Consider the following 13297-nt stretch of genomic DNA (forward strand, 5'->3'; position numbering starts at 1 on the left):
TACTGCAAAATCCACAAAGGTAGTATTTAACAAGTAACATTTATCAGTAAGAAACTATCTTCACATATGCACTAGGTCAAGCTTCAATATTTCCTTAAAACTCTCCTCAGTGTTACACAGTGAATGAAGATATGGTTTACGTACTATGCAATGCATTCAAGTTAAAAGAAAGGTGAATGTAGAATCAAATTATATGCCCTTGGTACAATAAATCTTCATTAACTTCCTTATCAAGAATGCCATCCAAAATATTTCAAATTTACTCACAGAAAAATAGGACTGGAAAGGCTTCTCAAAAGGTCATGGTTATACTTTCAGGAAGGACTAAGCAAAATCAAGGCAGCACATTATCTACCTTTACTCTTAAAAACACTCATTCTATAGAATCAATTTTAATGCCTAAATTAAACTTCTTTCAGTGCAATTTAAATCCTTTTCCTGAGTAACTGCTGAGTCTCATAGACGTAATCTCATCTTTTAAGTCTCTAGGATTTTAAGCTGCACACTAGCTTTTCTTATTGCAAATTGTTCAAACCTGACTTTACTGTGGTATTTTCTTAAAATTGAAACAATTTATTACTAAAACCCAGAAATTCACTGACTCAAAAAGAGTTTTACAAAATAATTTGTACCCTATAGATATATATACTATTTCCTAAAATCTTTCCTATCTATGCCAACCACTAATTTTAAGCCAAGAGAGAAAATAAGACAGAGAACAAATAAGCACATTCAATTAAAATAACAAACAAAAACTATGAAATTAGAAAATGTATTAAGTGCAGGTAATTACCAACTTATGTACTACAAATTGGGCTTTAAGATAGTTTTGAACTTGTTTTCTCACATTTTCAGCATAGCAAGGAAGAAATGTTAAGATTCTGGGAGTGGGATTCCTCCCATCCATTTCCCATTTAGTCGGCCACAATGAACACAAGTCTTCAAAGCCATAGGAAATGTGTCAGGTCAAGAAGTCTAAAGCAAGGCACAGCATATATATCTATCAGCCTTTAACTATACAGTCAACTCGAGCAATGACTAATACTTCTGTACACTCAAGTCAAAATCAATTATAAAGAATTGAAGGAGGGAGCACAAACCTTATTTTTCATTGTATTTAATAACATTTCAGTATCACCAAGTAATAATTCAAAGGAAATAATTCAGATGAAAATAGGTATTACTTTGTTAGACTATAATGAGAATAAAAATGGAACAAGTATATAGTACTGTGTTTCTGAATGAATCAATTTTCTTAATAAAAGCTTATAGAACTTAATAAGAGTAATCAAGTGGTACTTTGAGAATTTTAATACTTAAAATATACTTGTGCCATTTAATGGAATTAGACTTATACTACTGAAGTATTAGAGTAATAAAACACAGCTGATTAGAATTACCTTTCAAGAGCTGCTCTTCGTTTTTCTACAAATTCTGTGGATGATGAATCTTCTTTACCCACTTTGACCTTGGTCATGCCTTTGAAAAAATTGAAAGACTCATGATTTTCTATTACTGAGAAACATTCTTTTATAATCATTTCTGCATAATTTAAAATATATTTTGAACTTGACAAAAAAGCTAAAATTATAACTAGTATCATAGTTTTGAGAAATTAACATCTGTACTTGGCAAGCACTTATAAGGTAAGTTTTAAAAGAGTACAGCTAAAGCAGAGGTTGAGCTGTGTCTGTAGTTTTCTAACCTATAACCGTTTGGACTCTTTATCTGACATACATTAAACTCTTGGTAAGTTAAAATGTGTTTGCATTTCAATATGCATAATGGAGTTCAAATTAGTAAATTTAAGCACATTTGATATTTTCATCTCATATGAGCAATAATTAACGTTCTTTACTTTGGGGACTAGAAAAATAAAAATAAGTGTAATCCATTAATATGCTAAGTATTTCCTCTGTTGCAGATTCTAAGAACATGTTTATTTATCATAGCTGGTTTTATAACAGTTTGAAATAATGAGCTCTTTCATAGAGACATTTAGAACTCTTCAAATTTAGAGAATAAAAATCATGCTAATCATTTCTGTATTAGCAATTTCAATTTTAACACTACTATCAGATTGCAGATTTTTCTTCTTTCCCTGTTCTTTTCACTCTCAAAATTCGATTCTGTAGAAATGAAGTAATGACATATGTACAACATGGATGAACCTTAAAAATATTATGCTACGTTGATAGAAGCTTGTCACGAAGGACCATGTATTATATGATTCCCTGTTTTTTGAAATGTCCAGAATTGGAAAATCTATAGAGAAAGAAAGTAGATTAGTGATTGCCTAGGACTGGGGGTGGATGAGGAAATTAGAGGATGATGGCTAAGGGGTAATAGAAATATTCTAAAACTGACTGTGGTGAGGTATGCACAAGTCTGAATATATGAAAAGCTAATAATGAATTATACAATTTAAATGGATGAATTGTATGGCATGTGAATTATATCTCAATAGAGCCATTTAAAAATAGATCATGTAAAACCATGTAATTCTTATTCAGGTTGGTACACCTGGTGAAAAACGATATATCACCTATGAATGTTTTAACATAATTCCTCAGAAATACAATAGTTTGAAAAGGAAAACTCATTCAAACACTTAAAATTACCTACCTTGAGTGGACTACTAGGTGTGGGATGTTATTTCACATATTCTGTTTTTGTGAAAAAAAATCTTACCACCATATAATTTTTTGCTTTCTTAAATTCTGTGATCTGCTCATGCTACTTCCTAGAGGTAAGTAACCATTATGCGCCACTGCGGTAAATAAAAACTAACTGTAAGCAGTTACTCCTTAATACTTTTCAATTTCTTTGTTGCTCTTTTTTAAAAGCTTCACAAAAATAGTGCTTTTTAGTCAACTAAGGTTCTATAAAAGCAGTTAACAGTTATATGCTAATGAAAAGACCCCTCTTCCTTCAGTGGCAGTTACAGCTTCCCAGGAAAGAGAAGTTACTATTCTTATTACACCACTGTGTTTGTTACTTGAAAACCATTGGGTATATAATTAAAAGGGCCTCTCATATTTAAAATTTTTCTTAGACAATATATTCATTTTTATTTTTAAAAATTGATGGACAATATGAAATTTTTTTAATGACTGCTTCTCTACTTGATTTTCTGCCAGGAACTTCACAGAACAACTTGTTACCCGCCTTCAAAAACTGAAGTTCAGACTTTATGCACACGTTTAGAGGAAACTGTTTAACTTGGCGTCATCTTTTATTTAACTACAATTATTTTTCCTGCTAATTTCTTTATTTATATCTTTTTTTTTTTTTTTTGCGGTACGCGGGCCTCTCACTGTTGTGGCCTCTCCCGTTGCGGAGCGCAGGCTCCGGACGCGCAGGCTCAGCGGCCATGGCTCACGGGCCTAGCCACTCCGCGGCACGTGGGATCTTCCCAGACCGGGGCATGAACCCGTGTCCCCTGCATCGGCAGGTGGACTCTCAACCACTGCGCCACCAGGGAAGCCCTTATATCTTTTTTTAAAACTGCATTTTATATGGTTGCCTCAAATTCTTTCAATCTCCTTTTAATTCAATAATTTGTGGAAGGTTGAAGATTATTAGGGCAAAATATTAGTTTGAAACACAACAAATTTGGGCATAAAAATTTAGTTAAAAAAATTTTTTTTTCTGGCTCAATGTTTAAGGACTAAACTAGTGCATCTAGCCATCAAAATGAGAAAAACTATTTTTTGTTTTTTTCTCTTTTGATATATAAAAATAGCTGTACAACTTAAATAAAAAGGATATTAATAACAAATAATTTATGATAAATGAAACTCAAGCTCACTACATAGATAATGGAAGGCCAAAAGATACCACTGCAACAGTTTAGAGGACAGAGAAATAACATTATTAACTAGACTAGCAGTTCTCAGAGTATGGGTAGCATATTCGTAAGGTTTCTGAGACCCTTTGGGCTGATGGGGGATGTATACAAAAATCGACCTTCATAATACTAAGCTGCTATTTGTGTCTTTTTTGCTCCCATTCTTTCATGAGAGCTCAGTGGAGTTTTCCAAAAGTTATATGATGTGTTGTATCACAACAGGTAGAGTGTAGAAACAGATAAGAAAATACAGCTATTTTCTATTAAACCACAATTTAAAGAGATTTTGCAAAAATGTAAAAAACAAAAAAACAAAAGCAAGCCACTCTTAATAAATTTTTTTGTCTTATAAAAGTTATTTTTCACAAAATTTTTTAATTTGTTAACAGGTAATGAGTTTATTATTATTTATTTATTTATTTATTTATTTATTTGCAGTACACGGGCCTCTCACTGTTAAGCATTAATAAATACAATTTTAAAATTCTCATATAATAGGGACTTCCCTGGTGGTGCAGTGGTTGAGAGTCCGCCTGCCAATGCAGGAGACACGGGTTCAAGCCCTGGTCTGGGAAGATCCCACATGCCGCGGAGCAACTAAGCCTGTGCGCCACAACTACTGAGGCTGCGCTCTAGAGCCCACAAGCCACAACTACTGAAGCCCGAGTGCCTAGAGCCTGTGCTCTACAACTAGAAGCCACCACAATGAGAAGCCAACGCACTGCAATGAAGAGTAACCCCTGCTCGCTGCAACTAGAGAAAGCCCACGCACAGCAACAGAGACCCAAAGCTGTCAGAAATAAATAAATTAAATAAATTTATAAAAAAAAATTAAAAGAGAAAGAATATAATAAATACATTTAAATATATCAGGTTTCAAAAATCATAAAAGATATGGATAAAACTGCTTTTCAAATCAAATGTTTAAAAAAGTAAAAACAATAACTTAAAGATAAGTAAAATTCATTTTGAATACTTTCCAGAATAATAATCATGTATATAAAAAAACAGAGATAAATAAAAACCTATGACTGAAAAGCTTGGAAAATATACTACAAAATTTTAAGACACGACAGATGTTTTTTAATGGTGGGAAAATGGAGGTTCTCCTCCTCTTTTGTAATATTCTGCATATTCTTAACTAAGTAAGCCTTTATTACCTGTAAAAGTACAAATGTTTTTAAATGTTAAATTGAAGTATGTAATAAACTGAGTTTAAATAGCTCCTGTGTGAGCAAGGCTAGATCAAATCTTTTTGTACAATGTATAGCTAAGCACAAGACACCTCCAAACCCTTAGAAAAATGTTAATATACTAATAATATTGAATATTCTCTAAGTGTTACTCAATAATAAGATACTCTAATGACTCTAAAAGGGTTTTTAGTTGCTTTCACCTTGTCAAATATTTAACATCATATTATACAAATCGAATCCTCAAGTGTTAGAAAATAAAAATTAGCTATACACTCTTCAGTTGATGAATGACTATCAAAAACAGAATACTTAAATTCAGTATTTCTAGATATTGAGATGTCATGATAGTGAATGATCATGGAATATACACATCTATACAGTTAAAACTGAACTAGTAAGAGTAACAACAATAAATTTTTAAAAATTCATACTTACCTACTATACTTTTTTCTGGAGCTGGTGGCACAATATAACCGACATGTAAATACTTGCTTGCTAACTTGCTATGCAAACCGAGAAAGTCACTAAATCTTCTTTTCACTGAAAATTCACTCTTACTGAACATGGAAAGAGAAGTCTACAAGTGAAGAAGAGGTATTTCAAACTTTGAATACCAAACAATTTTTTAGAAGTTAATGTAATACATAATTGTGAACATGCATATATACATATCACACACACTGATCTACTCTGAAAAAAATGCAGAGTAGCTAACGAATGTGATGTAAAGATTTCTAACAACTGAAAAACACCCAAATCATAGAATTTTTTTTTTTTTACAGAAACTTAAGAGGACAGAAAATGTTTGCTTTATTCTACCCTTATCTCATTGACTCTACCTGTATTTATGCTAATGATTCTTAAATCTTTACCTCTGGCCCAGATCTCCTCTGAGCTTCAGTCCAATAACATAGTCCAAGGGAAACCTCCACTTAAATCTCACTGCCACCTCAATTTCACCATATTTTTCCCTGCTCCAACATAAGTTCCATGAGTGAAGGGCATTTCTTTGTGTTGTTTACTACTATACTGCAGTCCTTGGAAAATAGCCTGACCCCAAGGTATTTAATAAATAAGTATCTGTTCAATGAATTAACAAATCTGACTCCATACTGTGTTCCTCCCCTTGTGTTGCCTCTTCTCCAGGATCACTCCAACAACCACAAAGTTCCTCTAGACAAAAACTCAGGGGCTTCCCTGGTGGCACAGTGGTTGGGAGTCCGCCTGCCGATGCAAGGGACACGGGTTCGTGCCCCGGTCCAGGAAGATCCCACATGCCGCGGAGCGGCTGGGCCTGTGAGCCATGGCCGCTGAGCCTGTGCGTCCGGAGCCTGTGCTCCGCAATGGGAGAGGCCACAACCGTGAGAGGCCCGTGTACCGCGGGGAAAAAAAAACCAAAAAAAACCTCAGGCATGGGAGGGAGGCTCAAGAGGGAGGGAATATGGGGATATATGTATACTTACAGCTGATTCACTTTGTTGTACAACAGAAACTAACACAACATTGTAAAGCAATTATACTCCAATAAAGATTAAAAAAAAACACACACACTTAGGCATCCCCCCCTTCCTCACTCCTTACATCCAAGCTGTACTGATTCTACCTCCTATACATCACAAGAAGCCATTTATTTCACTCATCCCTAGAACTAATTCCTTAGTATTAAGAATCGCTTCTCACAGCTAGGACTGTTTCAGATCCTCTCTCTTTAAGATTTGAAGGCCTACAATCCCTTTAAGGATTGCAACCGCCTCTTAACTCGAAATCCTGACCTTTACTTTGATCCTCCCAATCCATACTGAGTCAGAGAGAGCTTTCTAGAACAAAGATCAATTGTACCACATTCTTGTTTGAACCTCTTCAATGGCTCTCCATTATATATACTAAGGATGAAGGCTGAATTCCTAATGTGGCTGTTCATAATATAGTAAGGCTTACTGCCAAACAATTTAATCTGGCATCACTTCCTGCAGATCCTAGAAAGAACAATGCTTTCTTGATTTCTGGCTCTTACACAAGCAAATCCCTTTGTCCCTCTCCCACCCAAATCACTTCTCCTACCTTTGCCTAGATTAGATCCCTTCCCACATACTCTCCCGGGAATACTTTACCTACCAAACCACTCAGAACTCGTTGTAGCTATTTATATGCAACTTTTACTGGATGATAACCTTTGTAAAGACAGTGATCACTTACACCTTAATCACTGTAGTATCCTCATACTACACATGGTGAGGGCTCAATAGTTTTTTAAAGGAGCAAAAGACTTACCTTTGTTGTTACTCTATAAGCCATGTAAGCATTCATGCCATCACCTACAAGAAAAGTCAAACTATTAAAAATCATAAGCTTAACCACATGCGCACACACAAGGTAACTATATGAGGTAATACATTAACTTGATTGTAGTAATCATTTTATAACATATATTAAGTCATCACACTGTACATCCTAAATACACACAATTTTTATTTGTCAATTAGACCTCAATAAAGCTGGGAAAAAAACAAAACAAGCTGCCACGAGTTTAAAAATAAAAGCACCATTTTAATATTGTAACAATGCATTTAGTTAAGAAAAATAGCACATTAACAACCAAGCTAATTATCAAAAAGAAGCAAGTACAAAACATAATAAATATTAACTTACCAACTTTCTCTGGATCTGATACACCAATTTCTATATCAAAAACATCTCCATTTGCTTCTTCTTCAATCTAGAAAAATTTTTTTTGTTATTGAAGATTCCAGTTTATATTACTGTCATAATACTAATAACTATAATTTTTACCATCTATCTTTTATTAGGGTCACTGTCACTTCAACTTGAAAAGTCACTCAGCACTCCATTTATGAAAAACAATAAAAGCTTTCACATTTCCTGACTACATAAAAGATACACACACACAAAGACAACAGGAAAAGCATCACTGGGAGAAGGAACAGAAAATCTTGTTTTCCTCCAACTCCTCAGATATAGAGAAAACGTTGTAGTCTTCTGTAGGAATATTGTGGAATGTTTTTGTTCTATATACTCAATCTTCAGATTCAGATTATGAAAATAATTAATTCCTTGATTTTTTTTAATATTAGTATTTTTCAAGGTTGTATCTCTCCTCTTTAAAAACCAGGAGGTAGCCATTACTTTTGCCAGTAGAATCCTACACACTTGCAGGAATTATAAGCAACTTGAGCACCATGATTTCACCAATTACCTAGTAAACACATGTTCTTGAAGCCAATGAAAGCACTATAAAGCTCACTGAAAAAAGAAGTAGGAAAAATGATAAACCTACGGGACTACAGAGAAGCACTTTTTATCCATTGTAAATAAGCAATCCTTATTAACAGCAGTTCTGAGGGAAAGTTTTGTTACTTTCAAGAAGAAAACACAGAAACTTAAATCTTGCAAATTTTAAAAGCAATATTAATAGTCTAAAGCTACCAAAAATAAAGGGATGTTTTTCTAATGATAATTTTTTTCAAAGTTGCCCTCCTGTACAGATTTTTAAAAAGACTTATTTGAACTGTAACACACATAAAGTATATAAATCCTAGGTAAAGAGCTCAATGATTTTTACAAAGTAAATACATCTTCGTAACCAGAATGTAGATTAAGAAAAAACACCATCATTACACCTTAGAAGGTCCTCATGCTTCCTCTCCACTCACAACACATCTCTTACTCTGCCGACATAACCATTAACATTTATTATACTTTTATCAAATAAAATTACTCAAGATACCACTTTATTGTGATTAAGTTTTCAAAGCACTTTCAGACATTACCTTATTTGACCAAGAGAGGAACACTGAGAGGCACACATTACCATCATGAGATCACAAATGACAAACTGCTTGACTTGAGAAGGAAAAGTGATGTGCCCAAGTTACTGGATGAAAAAGGGGTGGGATAAAATCAGAAGCCAAATCACCTGACCTCTTTAGTTCAGTGTTCTTTTCCAAACATTTCTAAAAGGCTTTGATTACAAATGACTAACAGTAAAGAAACGTTGGGTGGGGGACAAAAAATGTATTATTTACATATTAACTTAGAATATAAACATTTTTCCATACCTCCTCCCTGGATCTGTCAAAGATCACAGGAGCAGACATACTCTTTGATTCAATTCTGGGAGCAATGAGTGTCGTGGGGGTCACAGGTGTGACTGCAGGAGAAGGTTCTGAGGAGAGTATAGGTTCCCTTTCTGGACTGTCCAGAGAAACTTCTTCTGTAGCTTCTAGATAAAAATTAAACAAGTTAGTTGAGGACACTGGTAACAAACTCCCAAGAGTCTACAGAGCAGTCAATAAATTATGAAAAATATTTTTATATGATCCACAATATCAAAATATTTTAAAATAACTGTTATAAATAATTTATGAATCCTTCCTTAATTGTTTATCAAAACTTTAAAACCAACAGTGACTTTGTTGATTTTAGGAAGAATCCCAGTAAGTCAGCATAACTGTCTATACTAGTGGTAGAGATAAAGCCAGTAGGAAAGCAATGACGTGGATAATCCCACATTCATTTGTGTTTGGATCTGTAATATATCTAATACTTGTGGTAACTTACCTTCCAATATCTTGTATTCAGGCTAACATTTCTATTCTTTTATACATATGAACACAAATTTCATGGCAGAAAACTGCCCAGAACTATCCCAACTGGGATTAAAACTTCGTTATGGAAAGTCCACAATGTTAGTAATCTAAAGCAATTAACCACTAAAGATTACTGGATATTAGCTGAATACACAAATATGACGCAAAACAAACAGGTGCTTAGGTTTTCATTTAAAGTGTTCGTTCATTTGAAAAATCTAAAATTAAATATATTTAAAAACAAATCAAATCGATAAACTGAATGTCTACAAGCTATGTAACATGTGCTAAATGCAATGGAGAACCATAAAGAAATGTAAAATATCATACCTGCCCTCAGGGAGTTTATAATCTAGTTGGGAAAACAAGACATAAGCATGTGGAATGTTAAATAATAATAAAAGAAAAATAACAGCCAAGAGAAAAAGAAAATTACAAGACATTTAACTGCTGTATGAACTAAAGAATAAACGCTATAATTTGAGTTAAGTGGGACAGAATAATTTAGGCTGGGGAAAATGAGGAATATTTTATGAAACTGAATTGAGAAGATCTGAATGAGTTTAGAGAAAAAATGAGGGAAGCATTCCACGAAAATGAAATACAGTTGACCCTTGAACAACGTGGGAGTTAGGGCTGCCGACCCTCCACACAGTCAAAAATCTGAGTATAACGTATAGTTGGGCCCTCCATATATGTGGCTCCTCTGTATTCGAGGTTCCACATCTTTGGATTCAATCAACCTCAGATCAAGTTGTACTGTAGTATCTGCTAATTTAAAAAAATGCACATTAGTGGACCCGAGCAGTTCAAACTCATACTGTTCAGGAGTCAACCATAACAGCATAAGCTAAAAGCAAAGCCAGAAAAGTGAAAATTACAATCAGTGGCCAAAATGATAATCTGTTGGTTTATAGAATGCTACCAGGAAAAGGCAGGCAGGAGTATAAAGGAAACAGGATCAGATCAGCCGTTTCTAACCTGAGTTTCCTACATTCCTTGAGGTTTGGGAAGGTAGTAATGATAGTGAGTCATTTTAATACCTCAAAAAGTATATCACTAGTAACATGTTATTTACCTGAAGTGGTATCTTACCTCTTGGATTAGGAGGTACAAACTACTATGCATAAAATAAATAAGCTACAAGGGTATATTGTACAGCACAAGGAATACAGCCAATATTTTATAACTATAAATGGAGTATAAACTTTAAAAATTGTGAATCACTATGTTGTAACCTGAAACTTACACAATATTATACATCAACTATACCTCAATAAAAAAAATAAGTAAAAATTTTTTAAAAAAGAAAATAAAATGGATAGAAATTTAGGTTCAGCAGACCAATGTACAATTTGCTTTAAATTCTTCCCATGAAAAATTATTATTTTAGTAAAAGTGATCTAACATACTACAAATTAACAAAAATTAATTAAAACCAGACCTAAAGATTGCATAAAGTGCCCCATATGTAAGTACAAAGATTAGCATTTCCTTGGAAGAGATACTTTGCAGATAAGTATAAACTGATTATGTCAATGTCAGCTAAGTAATATTTCACTCATACCACAGACACCAGAGAATTTTTTAAACAAAGGAATACTCATTAAACTTAGATTTGGTATCATTTGCTGAAAAGTGTAAGTGAAATAAGCTAAATACCCTGGCAGAAACAATTCTAAAAGTCTAGGACAATTTCAATATTGGCAATTTGCTCACCCTCCCTTATTCTTTTAGGACAGTTTCCTAGTATGTTAGTGCAGGATGTAAGTAATGGTGGAAAGGGGCTCTGTAGTCACCCATATTTGGTGAACACTCTGTAAGTAAGCTAGTAACAGTAACAAAAGTCACACTTGAACTTTTTCTAATACCACTTCTGACATAATAGTATTTGAAATGCTACCCAAAATACATGAGCATACATACCAATTACAATCTAATCTTCTTATGGTTTTAAAACCAAATGGCTAAATCACTAGAGCAATACCTACAGTTTCTCCTCTGATACATGTCTTAGAACACCTAATGATGTCATTATGAAATGCAGCTGAGTTTAAGATAAAAGATAAAGCATAAAAAAGTGTCTGTAGGTAACAAAAGAAACAAATAACTATTTTTACTGCTTAGTCCATGTCTCTCCTTAAAAACAAAGACAAACAAAACAAACACTGACATTGACCATATTTGTATCATTATATTTAGTATAGGCTGCACTAGGTAGACTAAAACACAAAGATTTTTCTAATCAAGCTTAGTGGGCAAATATCACTGTATAATCCGTATGTGGCAAACTGTTTGATCAGCTGGGCACACTGTAAACAAGAAAACCCTCTTTCCTTACACAGACACACACACAGAGTTCTGTTTTTAGAGTTTCAGCACACTCATTAACAGAATTCTGAGACTTAAAGGTGAAAGATCCTTTAATAAAATGGATAATCTAAGTGTTCTATGTATGACCCTCTACTATTAGAGGAATAGGCACAATTTTAGATTAGCACCTACTTAGCAGAGAAAGAACTTGTGTCATCTTTCAGATTAAAACATAAATGCCATGAAAAAACTTTTAAGGACTGCCTGGAAAAAAGTCCATGAAAGGAAAGAAAAAGGAATATTACAACTTTGGTTAACTGTCATTATACTCTAAGTTGTAAGGCAGCTACACAAAAAGGGGGGTGGGGGTAGGAAAATGATTGGAATTTGGTATCACATTTTTAACTTTCTGATGTGAATTCATAAAATACATGAATTTATCTGCAGTGAAAACTTTTCATATATCAAGCAGGAAATTATATGGACCTCTGTGATGGAGGATTGTATCTTTAAACATATTTGTAGGGGACTTCCCTGGTGGTGCAGTGCTTAAGAATCTGCCTGCCAGGACTTCCCTGGTGGCACAGTGTTTAAAAATCCACCTGCCAATTCAGGGGACACGGGTTCGATCCCTGGTCCAGGAAGATCCCACATGCTGCGGAGCAACTAAGCCTGCTCACCACAACTACTGAGCCTGTGTGCTGCAACTACTGAAGCCCGTACACTCTAGGGCCCGTGTGCCGCAACTACTGAAGCCCGTGCGCCTAGAGCCCATGCTCCACAAGAAGAGAAGCCACAGCACAACAAGGAGTAGCCCCCGCTCACCACAACTAGAGAAAGCCCTCGTGCGGCAATGAAGGCCCAACGCAGCCAAAAAAAAATACAGGATGGTTTGCATATTCAACCACTATAAAACCTGAGGATGTATTATTAGGTTTTAACTCATGAAAGCCAGTTTACGTAAATTAAGCCCTTAAATACACAAAGATTTACTATTTTAATTATTCGTGTCACTAATTCTAAGGAAGATATTGCTTTTTAATATCCAAACATTAATTTGTACCTAAATTTTAATCTTAAAACAGATAACTGTTTTAAAGAGTCCAATTTTTTAAAAGGTAGAATGGACTACACCAAATCCTGCCCCCACATCAAAAATAAATTCCTGAAATATCAATTTACTCACCTAAAATTCAATCAAAATGGAACATGTGGTAAATACTGAAGCATTTTATTAAAACAGATTTCAAATATATGTAGACTATAAATTAAGTGATTGGTTTAAATTATTTTTTTATTAAAAAAAATTTTATTTATTTATATTTGGCTGC

The 13297-nt window shown here is 34.1% G+C and overlaps 1 protein-coding gene across 1 annotated transcript in view; it reads right to left on the bottom strand.

The window, feature by feature from the left end:
• The window catches only part of SNX2 (sorting nexin 2), a 53371-nt gene that overhangs the window by 17407 nt on the left and 22667 nt on the right, over window positions 1-13297 (bottom strand). The window contains exons 3-7 of the mRNA XM_024757161.1: window positions 9123-9286; window positions 7696-7762; window positions 7318-7361; window positions 5482-5623; window positions 1401-1479 (exon numbers count right to left, since the gene is read on the bottom strand). Of these exons, the coding sequence (XP_024612929.1) occupies window positions 1401-1479; window positions 5482-5623; window positions 7318-7361; window positions 7696-7762; window positions 9123-9286 (496 nt within the window). The remainder of the gene's footprint in view (window positions 1-1400; window positions 1480-5481; window positions 5624-7317; window positions 7362-7695; window positions 7763-9122; window positions 9287-13297) is intronic.

Source organism: Neophocaena asiaeorientalis, unplaced genomic scaffold, assembly GCF_003031525.2.
Source record: "Neophocaena asiaeorientalis asiaeorientalis breed wild unplaced genomic scaffold, Neophocaena_asiaeorientalis_V1.1 scaffold149, whole genome shotgun sequence".
NCBI classification, from domain to species: Eukaryota; Metazoa; Chordata; class Mammalia; order Artiodactyla; family Phocoenidae; genus Neophocaena; species Neophocaena asiaeorientalis.